The 18,866-nt window shown below is 40.3% G+C and overlaps 1 protein-coding gene across 2 annotated transcripts in view; it reads left to right on the plus strand.

Annotated features, from left to right (window-relative positions):
* The window catches only part of LOC148032204 (ASI1-immunoprecipitated protein 2-like), a 38,009-nt gene extending 19,487 nt beyond the window's left edge, over window positions 1-18,522 (plus strand). Inside the window, exons 2-7 of one of the 2 annotated variants that reach the window (XM_087682855.1) lie at window positions 12,763-12,848; window positions 12,959-13,770; window positions 16,178-16,862; window positions 16,972-17,208; window positions 17,447-17,571; window positions 17,661-17,800. In XM_087682855.1, coding sequence (XP_087538981.1) covers window positions 12,763-12,848; window positions 12,959-13,770; window positions 16,178-16,862; window positions 16,972-17,208; window positions 17,447-17,571; window positions 17,661-17,689 — 1,974 coding nt within the window. In that variant the 3' untranslated portion in view covers window positions 17,690-17,800. Of the gene's footprint in view, window positions 1-12,762; window positions 12,849-12,958; window positions 13,771-16,177; window positions 16,863-16,971; window positions 17,209-17,446; window positions 17,572-17,660 lie in introns of both variants that reach the window. The other variant, XM_087682854.1, reaches the window with a different exon arrangement.
* The last annotated feature ends 344 nt before the right edge of the window (window positions 18,523-18,866 follow it).

Raw genomic sequence — 18,866 nt, forward strand, 5'->3', positions numbered from 1 at the left:
TAATTCTTAAGTCTTTGACTCTTGAGTTTTTCCTGATATTTTCTAAGTTTAAACTTTATGCTATGTTCTAACATCTATCATCTATGTAAAATTGTAATAATGTATGTTGATATTACCAGGAGTTGCGACTCATTAACCTTAGTTTGATTTCAGCTTTATTTTGAAGTTAGCAATATGTTAAATGGATTGTACATGTGTGATCATATATAAATTATAATGATTTTTTTTCGAGAGTGTGTTATTTGTGATTTTTGAATCATGAATGCTAATCTTAAAATGAGTATAATCTAGAATCTTGATGAAAGTTGAAATGGATATTCATATTCTAGCCTTTGATCTTTTAACTCTAGAGTCTAGGATGTAAGACTTAGGTTATAGGTACTTATAATTTGTATATATAATTAATCATTTTAATTATTACAATTAATATTTTTCGAAACCTTGAAACCTTGAGGCGAGCAACGAAACAAAACCTCGAAACATAAAATAAGACAAATTTTTTTTGGTGACTATGATATTAGTCAAAGCATTAAGTTAGTGATGTTGGTCATCTCTACACTCCATGAGGACATACCATTTTTGGGATGATTGCCAATCTATTGCCTTCATCTCAGCCAGACTTGATGCTAGGTTTTTATAATCTATTTGAATAGTTGAAATCCCTCTTTGTTGCTACTTTTGTCTTGTGGAATTTGATTATAAGTCACCATGGAGACCAAGACAAATATCAATATATAATATATATCAATATATAATGTTAATGTTAATAGATGAGACTCAAGAGGCAAATGTGTATCTTAGATATGCTTATCACAATTCTTTGTGTTTCTAGTGGTGCTACTCATTCTTTGTGTCTTTAAATGTTCATTCGTAATCTCTATTGTATGCTTTTGGTAGCTATGGATTAAGTTAGTTGATCATTCATATCTAGATGTTAGGTTTTTGCTAGGATTTCCTTTTTACCCATAGGTGCATGTATCTTTTCACTTTAATACTTTGTTGCTAGGAATGCCACTCATATACCCCCTACCTGCCATATCTTAAAACCAACATTACTTTGTATCACTCTTTACCACTTAATCTTGGATAATTGGCGCTCGATTGGCCCCAACAATTGATGCTCCTTGTAGTATTTCTTTAATTGTATTGCTCTAATTTGAAGTAGAAATAGATATAGGCCGATCCCTTTTCAAATTGAATACAATGAGTTATCATAAATGACCAATACTACTTGTCCACAATTTGCCCCTTGATAGTGCAATAATCTGGATATAGATTGGGTCACAATCTCTTGCATGCGGGCCACAATAATTTGAGAATTGGTTATCCTTTGGTTCAAGTGTAAATATTTTGCCTTAAGCTGCTACTCCAAGTTCTAAGTCTTTAGTAATTGGGCACAGATCCCAAGGTGATTGTATCAAAACAATGATTTTTGTTATAAATTAGGGTTTAGGTAGCAATTTTTGCAATTGCTCTTCACCCCAAGTTGGAATTGGTTGACAAATACTGAGGGTTGATTGATAGACAATAGAGAATTAGTTGAAAGAAGTATCTTTTGATTAGTAGCTTTGATGGTAATTTTGATGGTGGGAATAGCTTCAAAAGAGGGATAAAACCCCAATGTGAACTAGCGAGCCCAGCTTTTCTGTTGTTGCCTCTTCTAAGGTCATCCAATAGCTCCTCCTTTTTGTCTTAGCCTTGGAATGTTGGAATGATTCTCAATCAATCCCCAAACAACTCTCTTTTGGTTTGAATGGGAAGTTTTGATAACGATGGTATCTTGTTTTGCCACTTGGTAGCTTTTTAAAAGTAATTTTCAGCTTTAATTAATGTGACATTGTCCAAGAATTGGCTAGTGTCCATTCACATTAATTGTGCTAGTTCCCATAATTGTCGCACACATTTATCGGCCTGGGACTAGCATTAATTAAATATTAATACCTAGTTTCAATATCATCATTGGACATTTAATGGCCCAATTAATAGCCTAGACCCAAACTTACACTAGACACCCTTAAGTACTTATCCAGCATAACTTTTTACAACTTTGCCAACGTCACCCATTGATCGTTTAGGTCACTAAGGAAAGTATTGTCATCGTGAAATTTTAAGATGCTTTAATCTTTCTGATAACATTTGATTAAGTTAGTAATCGAAATGTGCAAGGTTATTTATCATGTGTTGCACATGGCAGTTATTTCATGGTAACACACCAAGGACCTTGAGGATGCAATGGATGCTAAAGGCAAAAGTTGTAATAAGTTATGCTTGATGGATACTATGTGATATTTGGTGTTAGATTTGGGTCTAGATGAGTTTATTGGCCACTAATGTTAGTGGTGATAACATTAGATACTAGGCATTAATTAATTAATTAATATCAATCTAAGGGTCAATAACTGCTTAGGGATATTTGGAAGACAAATTGGCTCAGTCAATTTAATTATTGGTTGGTGAAATTTATTTTTTGAGCGCTAAATTAATTATTCAATTAATTTTCAGAGGTAGAGAACTGTCAAGTGACAATAGGAGAGGTGTTTGTTGATATAGATGGCCGATTGGACAACAAAAATGTAGGTAGCAGTCACCTGGTGGGAGAGATGGCAACAGTCTGTCGCCTAGCATTAGATGTTAAAAACGTAGGCTAATCAAGTGCTATGAAGACGCAACAGATGGAGACCTCCAAACAACAGGGTGATGGTTGAAAACAAGCCGCCTAGGGTTGGATAGTGATGGATTGTAGTCGATGATGGCTAGATAGTAGATGGTAGGTGATTGATGGCTGAAATTTGCACGGTAGAGTGAGAAACTTGCACAATTGGATGAGATTGAATGGTGGGTAGACCACCTATTTATAGATATTGAAGGGTGTTCCAAAAAATTAGGATTTCGGGAGACCGTTGAAATCCTCTCGAATCGCGTACCAATTTTGCGTTTTTCCTTTATTAAGCGTGTTTTGGGTCTGTTTAAAAGATAGTAATCAGCCGTAAGGCATGTTTTAGCTCAACTAGGGGCATCGATTTTGGGGTCAACAAGGTGTGTCCAATGTCCAAGATTAAAGTGGTAAAGTGTACATTTTCAGTTTATATAAATTTTATGCTTTTTGTAATTAGTGCTTAATTAGGTTATTTACCACCCTAATCGAGGAGGAAGGTTGGTTTTGTTAGCAGTCATGTTTGTTGAAACCAGTTTTCTCTTGGAGAGGGTGGTAATTTCTTGTTTAAGCACTTAATTACTGCAATTAGAATTTAGCAAATAAAGATAAATTGAAATGCACAATTTACCTTAATAATCTTGGACAATAGAAACTTGGTTGATTCCAAAACTGGCGCCCCTTTCAGTATTTCTTCAACTTTAATTGCTAATGGATTGAGTACAAGTTGAGATTTCACAATGTCCTTTGCTAATCCAAAAAGCCCCTTTGTTGCAGCAACAATTAGCAATCAATTCGGGCCAATTGCCCCTTGATTTTTCATCAAGGACTTGTACAAATGGAACCACCAATTGGCCAAATGCTGTCCCAAATTACAATGAATGGGTTGGCATTTGAATTCCCTAATTACACAAATTTTAGATGCTGGATTCAATGTATGATACCTAATGTTGTCCCAAATTACAATGAATGGCATCTGAATTTCCTAATAATTACACAAATTTCAGGTGTTGGGTTCATTGTATGATTGATGCTTTCACCAATTGGCACAAGTCCCGAGGTGGTTGTCAAACCCTAATTTTTAAATTTAGGGTTTATAGCAGAAATATCTTTGCCGTCCACTAAATTTGACTGAGATTTGGTCAAAATGGCTGAGAAATGCTGAGATCTCTTGAGAATGGGTTGGAGAAGGTGAGAGAAAGCCAAGATGAGAGAAATTTGATTTTGTTTGCGAGAAAGCCCCAAATTCTGCATATTGCTTGCTCCAACGTGCATTTAATGCAATCACTTGTTGTCAAAGGAGCACTTTCCTACAAAAAATAGATATTGTGCATAGGTCATGTGTCCAAAAAGTGTCGTAACAAGGCCCATGATTATTCTCCCAGATCATTGTTGCAATAGTCCTTGGATCCACCATAAGTGGTACTTTTCCTAGGTAGTCAATAGAGAGTGCTTTCCGTAGTTGTCAAGTATGATACGGTACGGTACAATAGAATACGGTGCTAAATGATACCTATAGAATACGGTGCTAAATGATACCTTATGATTTTATAAGGTAAATATGATATTAGTATGAAAAAGATTAACTTGATTAAAAATGAAACTATAAATCATCACATGATAGAAAATATGTTTAAAGTGAAAATAACCATCTTATTACAAAATAAGATGAATACATGAGTGTGGCCTTGGCGGTCACATGCGCGACACGCAACATGCGATACAACTAGAGTCTAGTACATACATGGATGATGGATCATAGTGGATACAATGATAGTAGATACAATAAAGAGAGAGGCCAAAGAGGAGGCGTTACTATTATCACCATTATCATTATCATTAGAACCATCCGAGTGCTCATTCAAAGATGACTCCTTGACATCAAATGATGAGATACTCTCATACTCATCCTCACTGATGAGGTTACCATCATCATTAAATGATAGCTCCCTAGGTGCCGACTGTGTAGGCAAGGGAGGGGGATGTCATTATGAGGCATGGGATGGGAGCTACTAGAGCTCCACCTTACATATGTTTGCAAGCCACTTGAACCACCCCTCCTCCATGTCGGAGGATGCCAAATGACCATGCCCTTGCTGCCATGTGTTCAAATTACTCGCCCACGAGCATGTTGACTGTGAGTCCCACAAGTATCTGTTGCTATTACCTCTCTATAGCTTTGCAAAGATCATCTCCTCCTTATCATCCACCTCTTGATATACACTCGGAAGAGTATTGTCCATCAACTTGAATGTATCAACATTCATCTACACAATGTATATAAGATTGTAAGTACGAAAGTCTAAATTGTAAAGTATAAACTTCGAAGTTTAAAACAAAAGTTTTTAAATTTTATGATAAAGTGTTTACATACTTTGGACTATCCATGCTCATCATAGCCCTCATCATGCATAAGTTAGTGTGGTAATAAACTAGCCGCTTTAATTGTCATGTGCTAAGTCAATTGTAAATCTTCGTGTGAATGAGAGAATAGGCATTCCGGTTTCTCTCACATGCACTCGAAGAGTAATCGTGAGCAAGGACTCTTATGGCTAGGGGTTGAAGGGTCTCCAACGCATATCCAAAGTTTTGCAACCAAAATAGAGGTTTCACAAGTGACTCTCCTCTACTAAGTAGGAGAAGTGAAAGCCACATGTCCTCTCTACTCTGTATAGCATCCTAGCTTCTCAAGCACTGTATTGTGGTCATCCACGTGGACCACACGAGTCAAATATGCAAGTTGGTCCGAATGGAGCTCTTTATCGTCCATGATTGTTGGTGACTTGTACGTTGGATGTACCAATGTTACAAAACCATGGACGGACTTATATATTCATGCTCATCTTCTCTCTACCATCTCTAAAACGTGTGTACTATGTAGGCTGTCTCTGTGATCACTATGCAAGCAACAATCACTCATATATCACACTTTGTAACAGGAGTTGCAACAATGACAATGGCACAGACTTTCCGCTAAAATTGCTCATTGAGGCACAAGCACCACATGGCTTTGGCAACCTCTGTCTCATGCTCATTCCTCTCATTCTATAGAGTAGACACCATTGTCTTGGACTGCATCCCGTAAAGGCGCTCGAGCATCAGATACATGTAAGCAAACTGAGTTGAAAAAGGCTTGTTCAACTCGAGCATTCTATGCTCGTGATACATAGCAAGCACCTTCACCTTTATCGTGAAGAAGGTGACAATTGATTAGCTTTGTGGACCACCTTCTTTACCCACTTGAGCTCTCGAATGTCCTCCATGAGGAAATGGCCCATGCATTGACAATTTGATGGATTGTTCAATAACAACTTACACTATATTTGAAGGGCTAGAGTTGAGCATTGAAAGATTCAACTTTCAAGAATCAAGAGAGATAGAGACTTGGGGGAAAAGAGAATTGAGATAGAGAGGCTTCAAAGTTCACAAGTCATGATCATTAAATTAAATTATAAGTTATAATACCAAACTCAAAATTATGAAATAAATAAATTTAAAAGACAATGCATACCTCAATGATAGCTTGCTGAATGTGGTGATACATGAATGTGTTTGTTGAATGTGGTGATGCATACCTCAATGATAGCTTGTTGAATGTGGTGATACATGAATGTGTTTGTTGTTTTGTTGCTCCCCTTGTTGGTGTGTACAGCCCGCAAAAAGTAAGTTCCGAGTGGACATGAGACGAGTATTTTGATAATGCCCCATTTCTTACGATCACTCCATCCGTTAGTGAGAATGGAAGAACCATATTTTGTCCATGCAGCCCAAATAGAATCAAGGACTCTATCAATCCTCTCCTTCCTCTTTATCAATCTTTTTCGTCCTCGTGTCATTGTATGTGACACTGGTCCATCCTTCACATGGACCCACATTGGCAATGGCTTTTACCATCTTCTTCCATTGCTCTTGCTTCAAGACATTGAATGTAAGATGACACTTAATTACCATGCGTGCAATTTCAATGTCCACATGTTGTTGCCATTCTCTAAGGCAACCAATCCACAGATGACCGAGAGCTTTAGAGAGAGAGAGAGAGAGAGAGAGAGGATTGCTTCTTCAATGTTGCATGAGCCTCCACTCTTTGTTCTTTGTTGGAGCCGGATGCAGATGTGGAGCTCCCACCACCAATGGTGGAGGCCTCACCGGCATTGGTTGAAGGTACGTCCACATTCAATGCTTTCTCATTAGTAGGCATAGGTGGTGGTGCCAATATGCCACTCTCTTCTCCTGTAATGGATACATCTCTCATGTTTGGCGAGAATCTTGTCCCTAATGTTTTTAGGGATTTCCTTGCATCGGAAAGATGTTAGAGAAGTTGGGTTGCACCACTTGTGTAGCGATTTTCGTAAATTTTTCATGTCCAATGGTGGGAGTTGGATTTCTTTGCGTCCCTCTCCACATGGATGGCGTGCAAATTGAAGGCCTCGTGCTTCTCACAGTCACGATGCCGATGGAGAGGGAGATTGAGAGAAAGGCTTGAGAGAGAGAGGCCTAAGGGATAGTGAGAAGCTTGAAAGCTAGAGAGGGGGTGGCATAGGCTTGAAAGTTAGAGGGGGGAGGGGAGCGGGATAGGCTTGAAACTTGATAGATAGTTAGCTTGCTCGAAGAGAGAGAGGCTTGAGAATGCTTGTTGATTTGGTGTGGAAGGATGGAGGAGAGGAACACCTTTTATAGGCTGGAGAAGTGAGTGGAAGAAGAGAGGGATCCAAGGTGGAAGAATAGAGAAGCCTCAAGAATGTGGGAAAAGAGCATCCAAGGCTAGAGCATGCCACATGGGATCCAAGGGGGCAAGGGTGGCAATGGGTATCCAATGGTCCAACTTTCCAAGTGGCAAGTGGCAATGGACTCCAAAGTGCCACACGGGCAAAAATGGGCAAAAGACGTGTAGCAAGTGACTTTGATCGGACGTGGGAGCACGCCAGACACGGTGGACAAAAGATGCTAGTTTTTTTGTATGAATCCGTATAGATACATACCATACGGTACCATATGGATCGTATGGTAAAGATGGTCCCATTTGACATACGGAGGCAACTATGGCTCTTCCCAAGCACTAGCACTTCTTGCTCCCACTTTTGGTTTCCATCCACCCTAATTGAGTTAAAGGATGCATTATAACTTAATTAGCTCTTAATAACACCCCTCAAACTCAAAATTACCAAACTTCTATTAAAAAGAAATGTGATCCTAGAGTGTGTCTGTATCACATAAGCCAAACCCTAATTTTGGAAGGACCCACCTATCTATAAATAGACAAGTTGCCCACCACTCAGTCTATCTTTATATTGCAGATTGTTGGTGACTTGTCTCTGCTGTCCACACCCTGTCATTTGGAGGACATCTTAGTTCAAGTTACTGCCTACAGTCAGGTGTCTACTTCCAGCACCATCATCAGCCATCAAGCGTCAATTTGCTGCTGCCCAGGCCTGCTTTTACAGCTGGTCTTTGCTGTTTAGCCTTTAAGTGATAGATCCCAGTCATCTCTTGCTGCCTGGCAATTGCACACAGCTGTATTTTGCTGTTTTCTCTAGCCGTCTAATTGCCATGCCATTTGTAGCATCTGCGTTTGCTCTTACTCTTTTATGCATTTCTCAATCAATTCAAGAAGGCATAGAAGATCAAGATTAGATGAAAATCATTCCATAGGTAATGAACTTGAAGATGTTAGGTGTCATGGAAAGCCACCTCCATGAATGGTAGGCATGGATACTCAGCACCATGAATGGTGGGAGGAAGAAATACTATTATACTAAACCCTAATTCTAGGCCTAGTGTAAATGACATGCTCTAAAATTCCTACATTAAATAGGGTGGGACCTTTTGTGGGCTAAGCTTGGAGCTCCCTTTTCGAGCTTGAGAGGGGGTGTTGAGCTACCGAAATTTGACTTGTATATTATCATATTTTGTTGGCATTTTTTGGCTTATTAAACAGTCTGAAATGACATTTTTACTTTTTTGCACAAGACATGAAACTTTTTTGGGCTCCAACATGTCTTGGCCACTACTACTGCTGCCCTACTCCCTTATGCTGTCACCTAAATTCTGGAGTTGCTACCCTCGCTGCCAGCCTACTGCCCTCAGCTTGCGGTGTGGTTGTTCTTCTTGTTGCCAGCTTCTCCACATGGTGTAGACAGTTGTGTTTTGAGTGTTAACTTGCAGTCGACATTTCACCTTGTCATGTGGCACTCAGCTGCTGCATTTTTATCTATGATGTCGATTTGTATTGCTGTATGTATTTGTCAGATCCATGTTTTTGCTGCTATTGCATTCAGATTTCAACTTTCTTTGACATTGACTGGCTCTTGACTGGTACAGTTCATCACCCTCAATTCTACTCTACTTTGTCAATATCATTCTTGGTGGTATTGTTGCATTTAAGATTTGTATATGGGAGACAATACCCTCCCTCAGTCACAAGAGTCCGTAGATGTTGGACAGCTCCTTTCTGTGAGCACCTGTGTATGTACCTTTGCCACTCATCCATTCATTAGATACATCTTCTCATGGCATCAAATTTCAGCATTCTATGGCATTGACTGGCCATTGGCTGCTACTTTTCATTACCCTCAACTCTAGTCTACTCCGTCTATATCGTTCTTGGTATTATTGCTGCATTTGGGGATCTATACATGGAGGACGACACTCTTTGATACTCTCCCTCAGCTTGCCCCCCTTGAGAGTCTGGGGGGTTGTTGGACAACTCCGCTCCTTGAGCACTGGCATATGAATCTTCTCTAGTCATTCCTTTCACAGCATTCATTCATTTATCACATACATTGATCTTTCTTTTTGTGATTTGGGTTCTTGTTTGATTCATTGTGTGTTAATTGTGTTCGTACATTTTGTGTTTTCAACACACAGTCATGTATGTATTGGGGATGATACTAGACATATATTACACACATGGTTTCAAGAGATGACTCTTAGGGCACATGGTTATGTTTGTTTTAGGGATGATATTGGAGATGATATTACGCACGTGCATGTGTGACATGTCATGCATCATGTGATCTTTAGGTCTTACCAAAGGTAGTTTGTTTGGCAACTGCTAAGACTAATGATTTTTGATTCCTCTATGAAATCCACCAAATCTCATTTACTTTTCAGTGGAGGGGGAGAATTATGTCAAGATGTGCAGAAGTGCCTATTTCAAGGAGAGACACAAATCATCACAAACAGAGTGATTTGACAGCCGTTATGATGATTGGGCAGCTTTGCCAAGTTTTGAACATGCAAAGTCTTTGGCAAGCAAAATAATTAGTTGTGGTGGTTGCGAGTATCTTATTAATTAGTCTCAGTCATGGCTGTTTCGATTTTTCTTAAAAAAAGCAGTTAGCCTTTTCTTTGGAGTAATATATCATAAAATGAAAATATGTTAAATGGGATGCAAGAAGAGGAAGTTGGTCACCTTCAGCAGCCTGCTCTAAAGGATCAGTTTGGTATCCATAGAAACAGGGAACGGCCGTTCCGGGCCTTAGGAATGGATTAATGCGTTCCGGCATGTGTCTACCAACGAAACGCCCATGGAACGTTCCTGCCCGTTCCCAGCCCCGTTCTTGCCCGTTCCGCGCCGTTCTGGGCCGTTCCAGCAGCCGTTCCCTGTTTGGAACGGCCGTTTCCTGGAACCCGCCTGCTCCCGTCTCTGTCACCTGCTCCGCCTCCCTTGCCCGCCTGCCTCGCCTAGGCCCTACCTGCTCCCGCCTCTCCTGCCCGCCTGAGTGAGTGAGTGGGTGAGACACACACACACGAGATAGATATTAGATACGCACACACACACGTCACACATATATACAAACATATGTGCATGTGTGGGTGTGTGTGACATACGATTACTAATCATGTTGCTACTAATTGTGTTGTTGGTCCCCCCCCTTGAAAAGCGTGATCCATTAGGTCACTAAATTGGCACGTCGAACATGACCTTTTCAATGTCTACCATACTACTACCCATAATCTAGTTGTCCCATATTGTACCTAGCATATCATGCCACCCTTCTCACTTCCACCATTCTACTAGATAAACCAATTTGCAATCTTCCAACTAAGTTAATCTATGAGCTCTCTCTCTCTCTCTCTCTCTCTACATATATATATATATATATATATATATATATATATATATATATATATATATATATATGCCGTTCCCTCTGTTCCCGTTCCCTAACTTTAGGCGTTCCCTCTATTCCGGGGGGTCCCGTTCCCGTTCCCGTTCCTGTTCCTGGTAACTATGTTGGTATCACTTTTCAGGTCATTTATTGACTCTGGTCAAGGTTTAGGGGGTTGTGCAGGCTGTTCATGTGTAACATAACACTTAAAAAACCTTATCTCATGGAATTTTACTGCTCAAATGCACTTGCCACATCTAACAAAGAGCTCTGTGATACCCAATGTGCTATACCACACAAGAAGAAACTCTTGATTATTATTCAGGCAATTTAACACTGGTGTAATTGTTGATACAATGCTTGAGTCATTATTGGGACTGATGACTTCTTGCTGAAGTTCCTCTGCAATAGGGCCCATCTGACCTTGGAGGCTGCAATGAGGTGGATGGAGGTCTTGCAACTGTTCAACTTTGAGATTTGCTGAGGGCATAACCAATAAGTCTCTTGATGCTCTTAGTAGACCTCTTGAGGTTGATGGTCTGTCTTTTGTCAAAATCTTGATGGATTTCTATGTTTCTCTGAAGGGATGTATCATGTTACCAATCAGATTATTTTTTAGAGAGGATTTGGGAGGATGGAACTTGTAGCTCGCAAAGCTTAGATGATTTGGATGCACAGAAATTGGCTAGTGGTAGAAAAAATAGTGGAAAAATATACTATATGAGGTGCATTACTGGTCAAACAAGGCAAAGTGTGTGCACTTGCTTTTGGCAATGTAATCTATCTGAAATAAAACATACATCAACCATAGCATTCCATTGCAAGGTAACAAAGGAGATCTTCATTAAGAAGAAGTGGAAATCTTGTGTTTGACATTTTAAGACTGTAGAAACCGTTTTGCTTCATACATTTTAAAAGGGCCTGGCCACAGTGCAGACTCATAACAACACTAGCCTCACTAAGTTTGTGGTATCTGATGATGCTATGAGTGCACAAGGTAGTGGCAAATCTTAAGAGCATAAATCCACAAAGCAACATCAGCGGCTGCTGTGCAATGGATCAAGCAAACCTTTACACTAGTTTCACCCTCTCAAGGTGAAGCACATTTGTGCCATGGACCTGTCTTTGCATTTGAGAGAGCTCCGAATAGTTTCTAGGATTTCCTAGCTTTATAATATGTGTGGTGTACCTAGTACCTACCCTACCACTTCTCATTCACCCTGGTCTAGCATCTTGTCCCTAAGCCTTGTTGTGGATGCAATAGCATGTACAGGGAAAGGTGCTTGGGCGAGGGCCGAATTTCAAAGTTGGTCTAAATGCTTCACTCGGACACGCTGCATAGTGGGAGATGATTGAGCACAACAGTACTGAAGCATTGAAGGCTCAGTGTTTCCATCTGTTTATGATAATCATTCTCTAGAATCTAGATGCATGTAGTATGCTCCTATTGTATTTACTGACAAAATGTAATGGGTGATTTTATCATCAAGGACAGTCCCTTGCAATCGATTGTACTCAGCCCTTCAAGACAGTGCTTGAGTGTAGTTTTTCTCTTCTCTTTGGCCCTCCTCCCCTTATTCCCTGCAGCCTGCCCTTTTCTTTTCTCCCTCCCCCCTGTCCTCTCTTCTCTCTCTTCTCTCTCTCTCTCTCTCTCTCTCTCTCCCTCCAGCATAACCCTATGAAGAATTTTGTAGGTGGTAGGAGAGCCAGAAGCTCTTGTATGCATTGATGGCATCATCTTTGCTTTACAGTAGCACTTATTTTGCTTTGTTTATTCATTAAGTGACATATCATGGATCAGTTGTACTTTTTGGTTTTGTCGGTCATTTTGGTCTCCAGTAGATGTAATTGCATTGTTACAATCAGATGAACCTGTGTTGCTAACTGACAGAATCCAGATGCTGCCCTATCGTGGCTGCAGACTGTGGAGTTATGAACAGAGAGAGGGAGTGAGTAAAGGAGAGGGAGGCATGCAACATCCAAATATTGTCGTTTCAGGTCAAAGTGTGTGATGTATGTGGCGATCCTGGGTTTGAAGACTGCCTTGCTCACTGTAGCCAGTGCAATGTAGGAGCAGAGCATTCGTAAGCAACTTTCACTTCCTCTTTGTTCGTCATTTGGAAAAATGTAGCCTAAATTGCTATCAAACATAGACCTTAATGCTTCACTTGTTTATTGCTCGTGCTTGTTGCAGGTATTGTATGTGGACACTACTGGATGCTGTGCCTCTGGATTGGGTCTGTGAGGCTTGTAAACTGAAGAAAGTTGAAGCCAAAGGTATCAAGAGACCGGCCACTTCTGTGAATTTTTCTTCAGAGTCAGTGAAGAGAATGAATGGTAAAGGTGCTCCAGACCTTGCCATACAACCTTCAGGGATAATTCTAGGCCTTGCATCCACCAAAAACATGGGTGACAATACAACAATAGATGGCTCATCTGTTAAGGACAGTGATGTATTTGTCCATTCAGATGCTACAACACCAGTACCGACAATAGTTGGACCACTGGGCCATGCCTTGGGAAGTGTTCCATCAAGTAATACTGCAGCTCTTGAGACTGTCAAACTATCCTCTGTTACCAATTCTTCCAGATCTGATTCATCACATCCAGGCTTAGATCTTAAAGTCAAATCAAGCAGACCATGGACAGAGTCTCTAAGTCAAGTGGGTTTCTTAAATAAGAAACCACAGTCACACACTTTGTTAAAGTCCAATTCTTTCAAAACTGAGAGCGACAACCTGTCATTCTTGTTGCCTTCCAGGCCGAGAACTCTCCCAAGGAGTAACAGTGCATCTGGGCGATTTTTTAAAACTGAGGCTAATGATAAATGTACATCTATGTCAAACCAACGCAATAATCTTGAGTATTTGAGTGCTAATGATGATGTATTAGAGATGGGAGCAGGACACTTGCAAGTTTCGAGGAAATCATCAGCTTCACGGTCAAGCTTGAAGGGGTCCACACAAGCCTCGTCAACAACGGGGCATGGTCACAAATCTCCCAAAGGTAAGGTGAGATTTGTATTTAAAATATGGACTTGTATTCATGGTTCAGTCAAAGAAATAAATAACAAAGTTTTTCTTCCTATATAGCAAGAAAGGTCAAAGAAAAGTTTTATTAGCGTTTCTGTGTCTGGATGGGAATACATGCATTCCTTTGTCAGCTTCTGTGCATGTCAGGAAGACAGTTTTCTTAGGTTGGGAAGAACATCCTTGGTCACCCTTTTGGAGGATCTTACTATTTGGCTACTGCTACATGTTATACTCAGTTTTTCTTCTTTCATAGGGTTAATGTATATCTAGTGTATTTTCAAGATATGCCTGTTGACTATGTCTGTCTTCAAGCTTCAAAATGTTTTTACACCGCTGTCAATCGATGTGTGCACATGGCAAGAAAATTCTTTTTGCAACAGCTCAAAAGAAACCCAGATTGCAACAGCAAGAATAGTGCCCAAGTTAAAGGGACAAGTTTAATTGATGTGTGCACATGGCAAGAAATTTCTTTTTGCAACAGCTCAAAAGAAACCCAGATTGCAACAGCAAGAATAGTGCCCAAGTTTAAAGGGACAAATTTAATTTGATTCTTCCTCAGAAAGTTAGGCTATATTGTTGAAGCAGCTTTGATGAGTGACAAATCAAGCCCCTTTTGTGAGCCTGATGTGACATGTGAGTTGCTGTGCGGGTTCCCGTGAGTTGGGTTTTTAGACACACCTGTACATTCCTTAAGCTGGTGGTAAAACGATACAAGATATGTCATATCTTTCATGTGCATTGAAGACCCTAGGAGGAAGCACAAATTTATTATGCAAAGAATGAACTCGAGTGGTGCATATTACTGAGTAAAGCAATGTTTATCTGTTCAGAAGCAGAATGGAAGTTGACATGAAGATTCTTTATTGAAGAGCAAAAAGTGTTACTTTTGCTTAATCACTTGTGTGCTCACTCTGATATACCCTCTGTTGTTAACAAATTTAAGATGCACATGATGCCCATGATCCTTGGAAGTGTTCAAACAGTTGAATGCATTGAACTCGTTGGACAGGTGGAAGCTGCTAGGTTGGGAGGGTTGATTGAGGAGTTCTGATTATGTGCTTTGACGACTTTGAAACCTTATCACAGCATTCAGGTTGTTTGAAGTTGAGGGATATGTCAAAGGTAGAATTTAGCATGCATCACAGGAAACTCGTTCAAGAGTACAGCTACCCTCTTCTGTATGAGTAAGAAATGTGAACAGATTGATCATTCCTAAATCTTAGATGCTCATAAGATAGTAAGGGATGAAAACAAAGTATGTGAAAGTAATGGAAAAGACAAGTCGCTTTTGGGCTTAGTATTTTCTTACAAGAGCACTCCATTATGGGGAAACTTTGATAAAACTTTGTTAAAAGGCAGATAGCTGTAGTGCATTCTTCCTATCATGCATGCTCTAGCAAGACAGCATTTTTATGGTGCCGCATTTTTATCTGAGGAGCCAAGCATAGGTGTTGTTACTTTGTCTAGGGACAATGGTACGGGGAAGTAACTGCATGTTCCAAGTGTACAAACTGTAAATGTCCAAAAGGAAATGGGCACCTTGAGCATGATGTGTTAGAAGCTTCATGAAATGTCAGTGGGTTTTTCTGAAAGGAGTCCAAGGTCAGAACTGATTGGTTAAATGCAGTATACAATGTCCGCATGGATGAGACAAAGGAAAGATGACAAGTTTTCTGTAGGTGCAAATTATTTGAGAAGCCCAAAGGGTTTTCTGAAATTGTTATTCAGCGAAGGTGGAATAATGAAGTTGAACAAAGCAAATGACTGAATTTGAAGAACTTGAAGACCCTGATGAACTTTCACAAGTGGGAATCTAGGAAAACATGTGAAAGCAAACTGGATCTCTAAGTTGGCCGTGTTTGGTATTGGAATGTAATGAGGTGCAATAGCATACATGAGTGCTGAATAAAATTCTGCAGCTACTATCTTGGCCTAAGTGTGGCTAAGAGAGTGTCAGATATGTGGCTGTGATTCTGAACACCATATGTGCGCCAAAAGGGGTATTCAACTAGAAAAAGATGTCCTTATTAAACAAGAGGATGAAAAGAGAAAGCAGCATGCGCAATGATGATATTGTTGTATGGGAAGAAAGTGAGCAACTACTATGAAAAAGGACAAGAAAGCTTGAGAAGCTTGTAGTATGTCTTAGTCTTGGAAGCTTAACTGCATATAATGAAGAAGTTTGTTTTTCGTTATTGTTTTGTTGCAAAGATCCTGCATGCAGCATGGTAGGGTTCAACAAATGATCAGAGTTGCAAGTATGAAGTTTTCTCTTCATTTGTCAACTTAAGAATCTTAATCTCTGTGGAGTCTTTGACCTACTGGATGTGTTTTGGTGTGCTCTGCTGTAACTCGTTTGTGGTGCTTTCTGGCTGAAGCAGTTGATGTACAGGCTAGTGGCAATGGGACTTCTAGAGCTACTAAGCCTTCCAGAGTTTCAAATTGGCATTCGGGTTCTCCTATGGTGTCTCCAAAGATAATTGAAACATCCCATCATCATGTTGAAAAAGGTTCACTTCAACCACAACGAGGCCTGGAAATGCATAACCTCAAGATAGGTCGTCAGTGTGCAGTAGGAGCTTCTGAAAGGAAGCATGAGTTCAGGGTCAAGCCTAAAGTCACATTTGGAGAAGTTATTGCTGTGTCAGTGTTACACAGGGAAGAACCTGCCAGGTCGGCACCCTCAAACAACTCTCATGTTCACATGAAGTCACCAGAGGTCAGGGGTGGAGAAAGAACCAGGATTTTAGGTAGAGCAGTTGAAAATAGTGCTAGAGGTGTTCTTGGACCTCCACCCTCCACATATCGTGCTTGTGCACTGTCTCCTGCACAAGTTCCTAGTCTTATGACTATGGCCCTGCCTGCTGCCACATCACGGCCTAGAGCTTCCTCAGGCTCACAACCTGGACAAGGCACAGCATCCAAGCTTCATACTCCAAAAGGAACAGGTCTACAATCCTCATCATTTAAGGAGAACACTGACCTGCCTTCTGTCCACCAACAGCTTGGTTTTAATCACTTATCTTTGGAATTGCGAGCCATGCCAGATATTCAAATGTTATGGAGGTACCTGATTTGCAGTCTTTTTGAAATTTTATGCTCCTTCGTTTCTTGTCTGCTAGTTGTGGTTTTTTGTGGCTTGTTCATTGAGACGTTTGTTATGCTTTTATTGCAGTGGAAGTTTTCATGTTTTCTCAAGCAGTTCGAACCCAGTAAGCTACCATGGGATGCAAGCTCATCCTTGCAATCTTGCTGATCCAAAGGTGTGGGAAGCAACAAGGGACTTGCCATTCCAGCTGCATTTTGAGGAGTTAAAGCATGGTGTGGACACTGACGCTTGGCTTAGTACATTCTTGGAATGTCCAAACAGTCATCATATTGGTGTATACTTTTTTGCTGCGGACATGGAAAGGTACTGGTGTTTCCATCTCCTCTCTATGCATGTTTGATCTTCATTGCTGGTATTTTCTCTATTCTTGGAGCTTTTACAGATGAATACTTTAGACTCAGAAGTTAATGCACTGCTGCGTGCTTTGAAGTTTTGAAAGTAACATGAAGCTGAATAGCAAAGATGCAGTTGGACCTCTATAAAAGTGATTGGGAATTTATCATAATCGACTTGCTCATGTGTGGACCGTTATCTTTTACAGTCATGACTTGTGGTACAAACCTCTAGTTGAGCGTACGGTGGCTCATGGCCTTGTCTTGAGAGCAAAAATGGAATCTGTACATCTTTTTGTGTTCCCTTCTGTCCTTCTACCTGTAACAGATCAGCGTAAGGGCTTTGTTTTTGAATTCTCAAACTGTTCAGCCTCATTGATGATCTCATGTTCATTTGAGCTGTTAGTTTACTGGACATATCAGGAACATATGCTGTTGTTTTGATGCATTAGGCTGGGATGATATGGAATACCTTTGGGGAGTCTTCCGGGCACACAAGGGAAAGGCAGCTCAAGAAACATTGAAGCCTTTACAGTCTGGGGCTAGTAAGGTGTCATCATCTGATGGAGATACTGGAAATGATTTAATATCTTTAGCTGCAAATGGCAATGGTGAAGTGATTGATCTGGAGATTGATGAGAGTGGCGGTCAATATTCTGGTTCTAAAGCCTTTTCAGAGACCTTGAATTGCAACTCCACATCAGTCAGGATTCATTCTCCTGGCCTGCCTTCTCCAACACCAATTCCTCGAAAGTTTCAGTCGCCTGACTTATAATGTAAATCCCTTAAAGGTTTCAGTTACCTAACTTATAATGTAATTAGATTGTGTCACAGCCTCTGGTCATACATGTCCAGACAATTTGTACATTAGTGCCAACAAGTCCCTCAGATATTACTCTAAGGTTATTTCATGTGGTTTGGAGGATCAAAGGTGTAACATAGTAGTGATACTACTTGCTAAAGTCTTCAGCCACCTAACAACTTTAGTGTCAGGACTGATGAAGCTACTGTTAACATTAGCAGGATAGTCAAAGAAGGCATCTTGGAAGCACTGGTGCTGCAGTAGTATGCAGAAAACAGGATCTACTTAAGCAAATTAGAATCCAGTTTTGGAGTCCTTTGGACAATTTTGGGCAATGACTTGTAAAGCTCGACACTTTGTATAAATTGCAGTCCCTTCAGCAGTCAATCTTGCATATTTTGCATTGACAAAGGATTGGCTGGAGATTTGGGGGATTTTGCTTTGAATATTTAAAGGCTTCGCATGTGTTGAGAATTTGTAGAAGCGAAGTTGATGACTGTTTGTATGTGTGTAATGAACAAGGATGCAGCTTTGATAGTTTCAGGCAATACTAGAGGATGGGGCAATTGTAGCCTCTCCTGGGCATGTTGAAACCTAAACCTGAAACGCTCAAGTGTCTCTCTGCCCAAATGTGGCATAAGTAAGACTCAGACAACTCAATTTGAAATTGGAAACCTTCACATGTTCTGTGGCTTGTTTTGTAGTACAGGTGTCGAGGTTGGGTTGCAGCTATAATAGATATCATTTATAAGTAAACATTGCTGCGTTGACCTAATTTGGAAAGAGCCTGTTGCATGAAACCATTCCACCTTGCTAGGGATTGTAAA

This window comes from Lygodium microphyllum, chromosome 8 (genome assembly GCF_053477565.2).
Source record: "Lygodium microphyllum isolate KBCC chromosome 8, Lygodium_microphyllum_v1.1.10, whole genome shotgun sequence".
Lineage (NCBI taxonomy): Eukaryota > Viridiplantae > Streptophyta > Polypodiopsida > Schizaeales > Lygodiaceae > Lygodium > Lygodium microphyllum.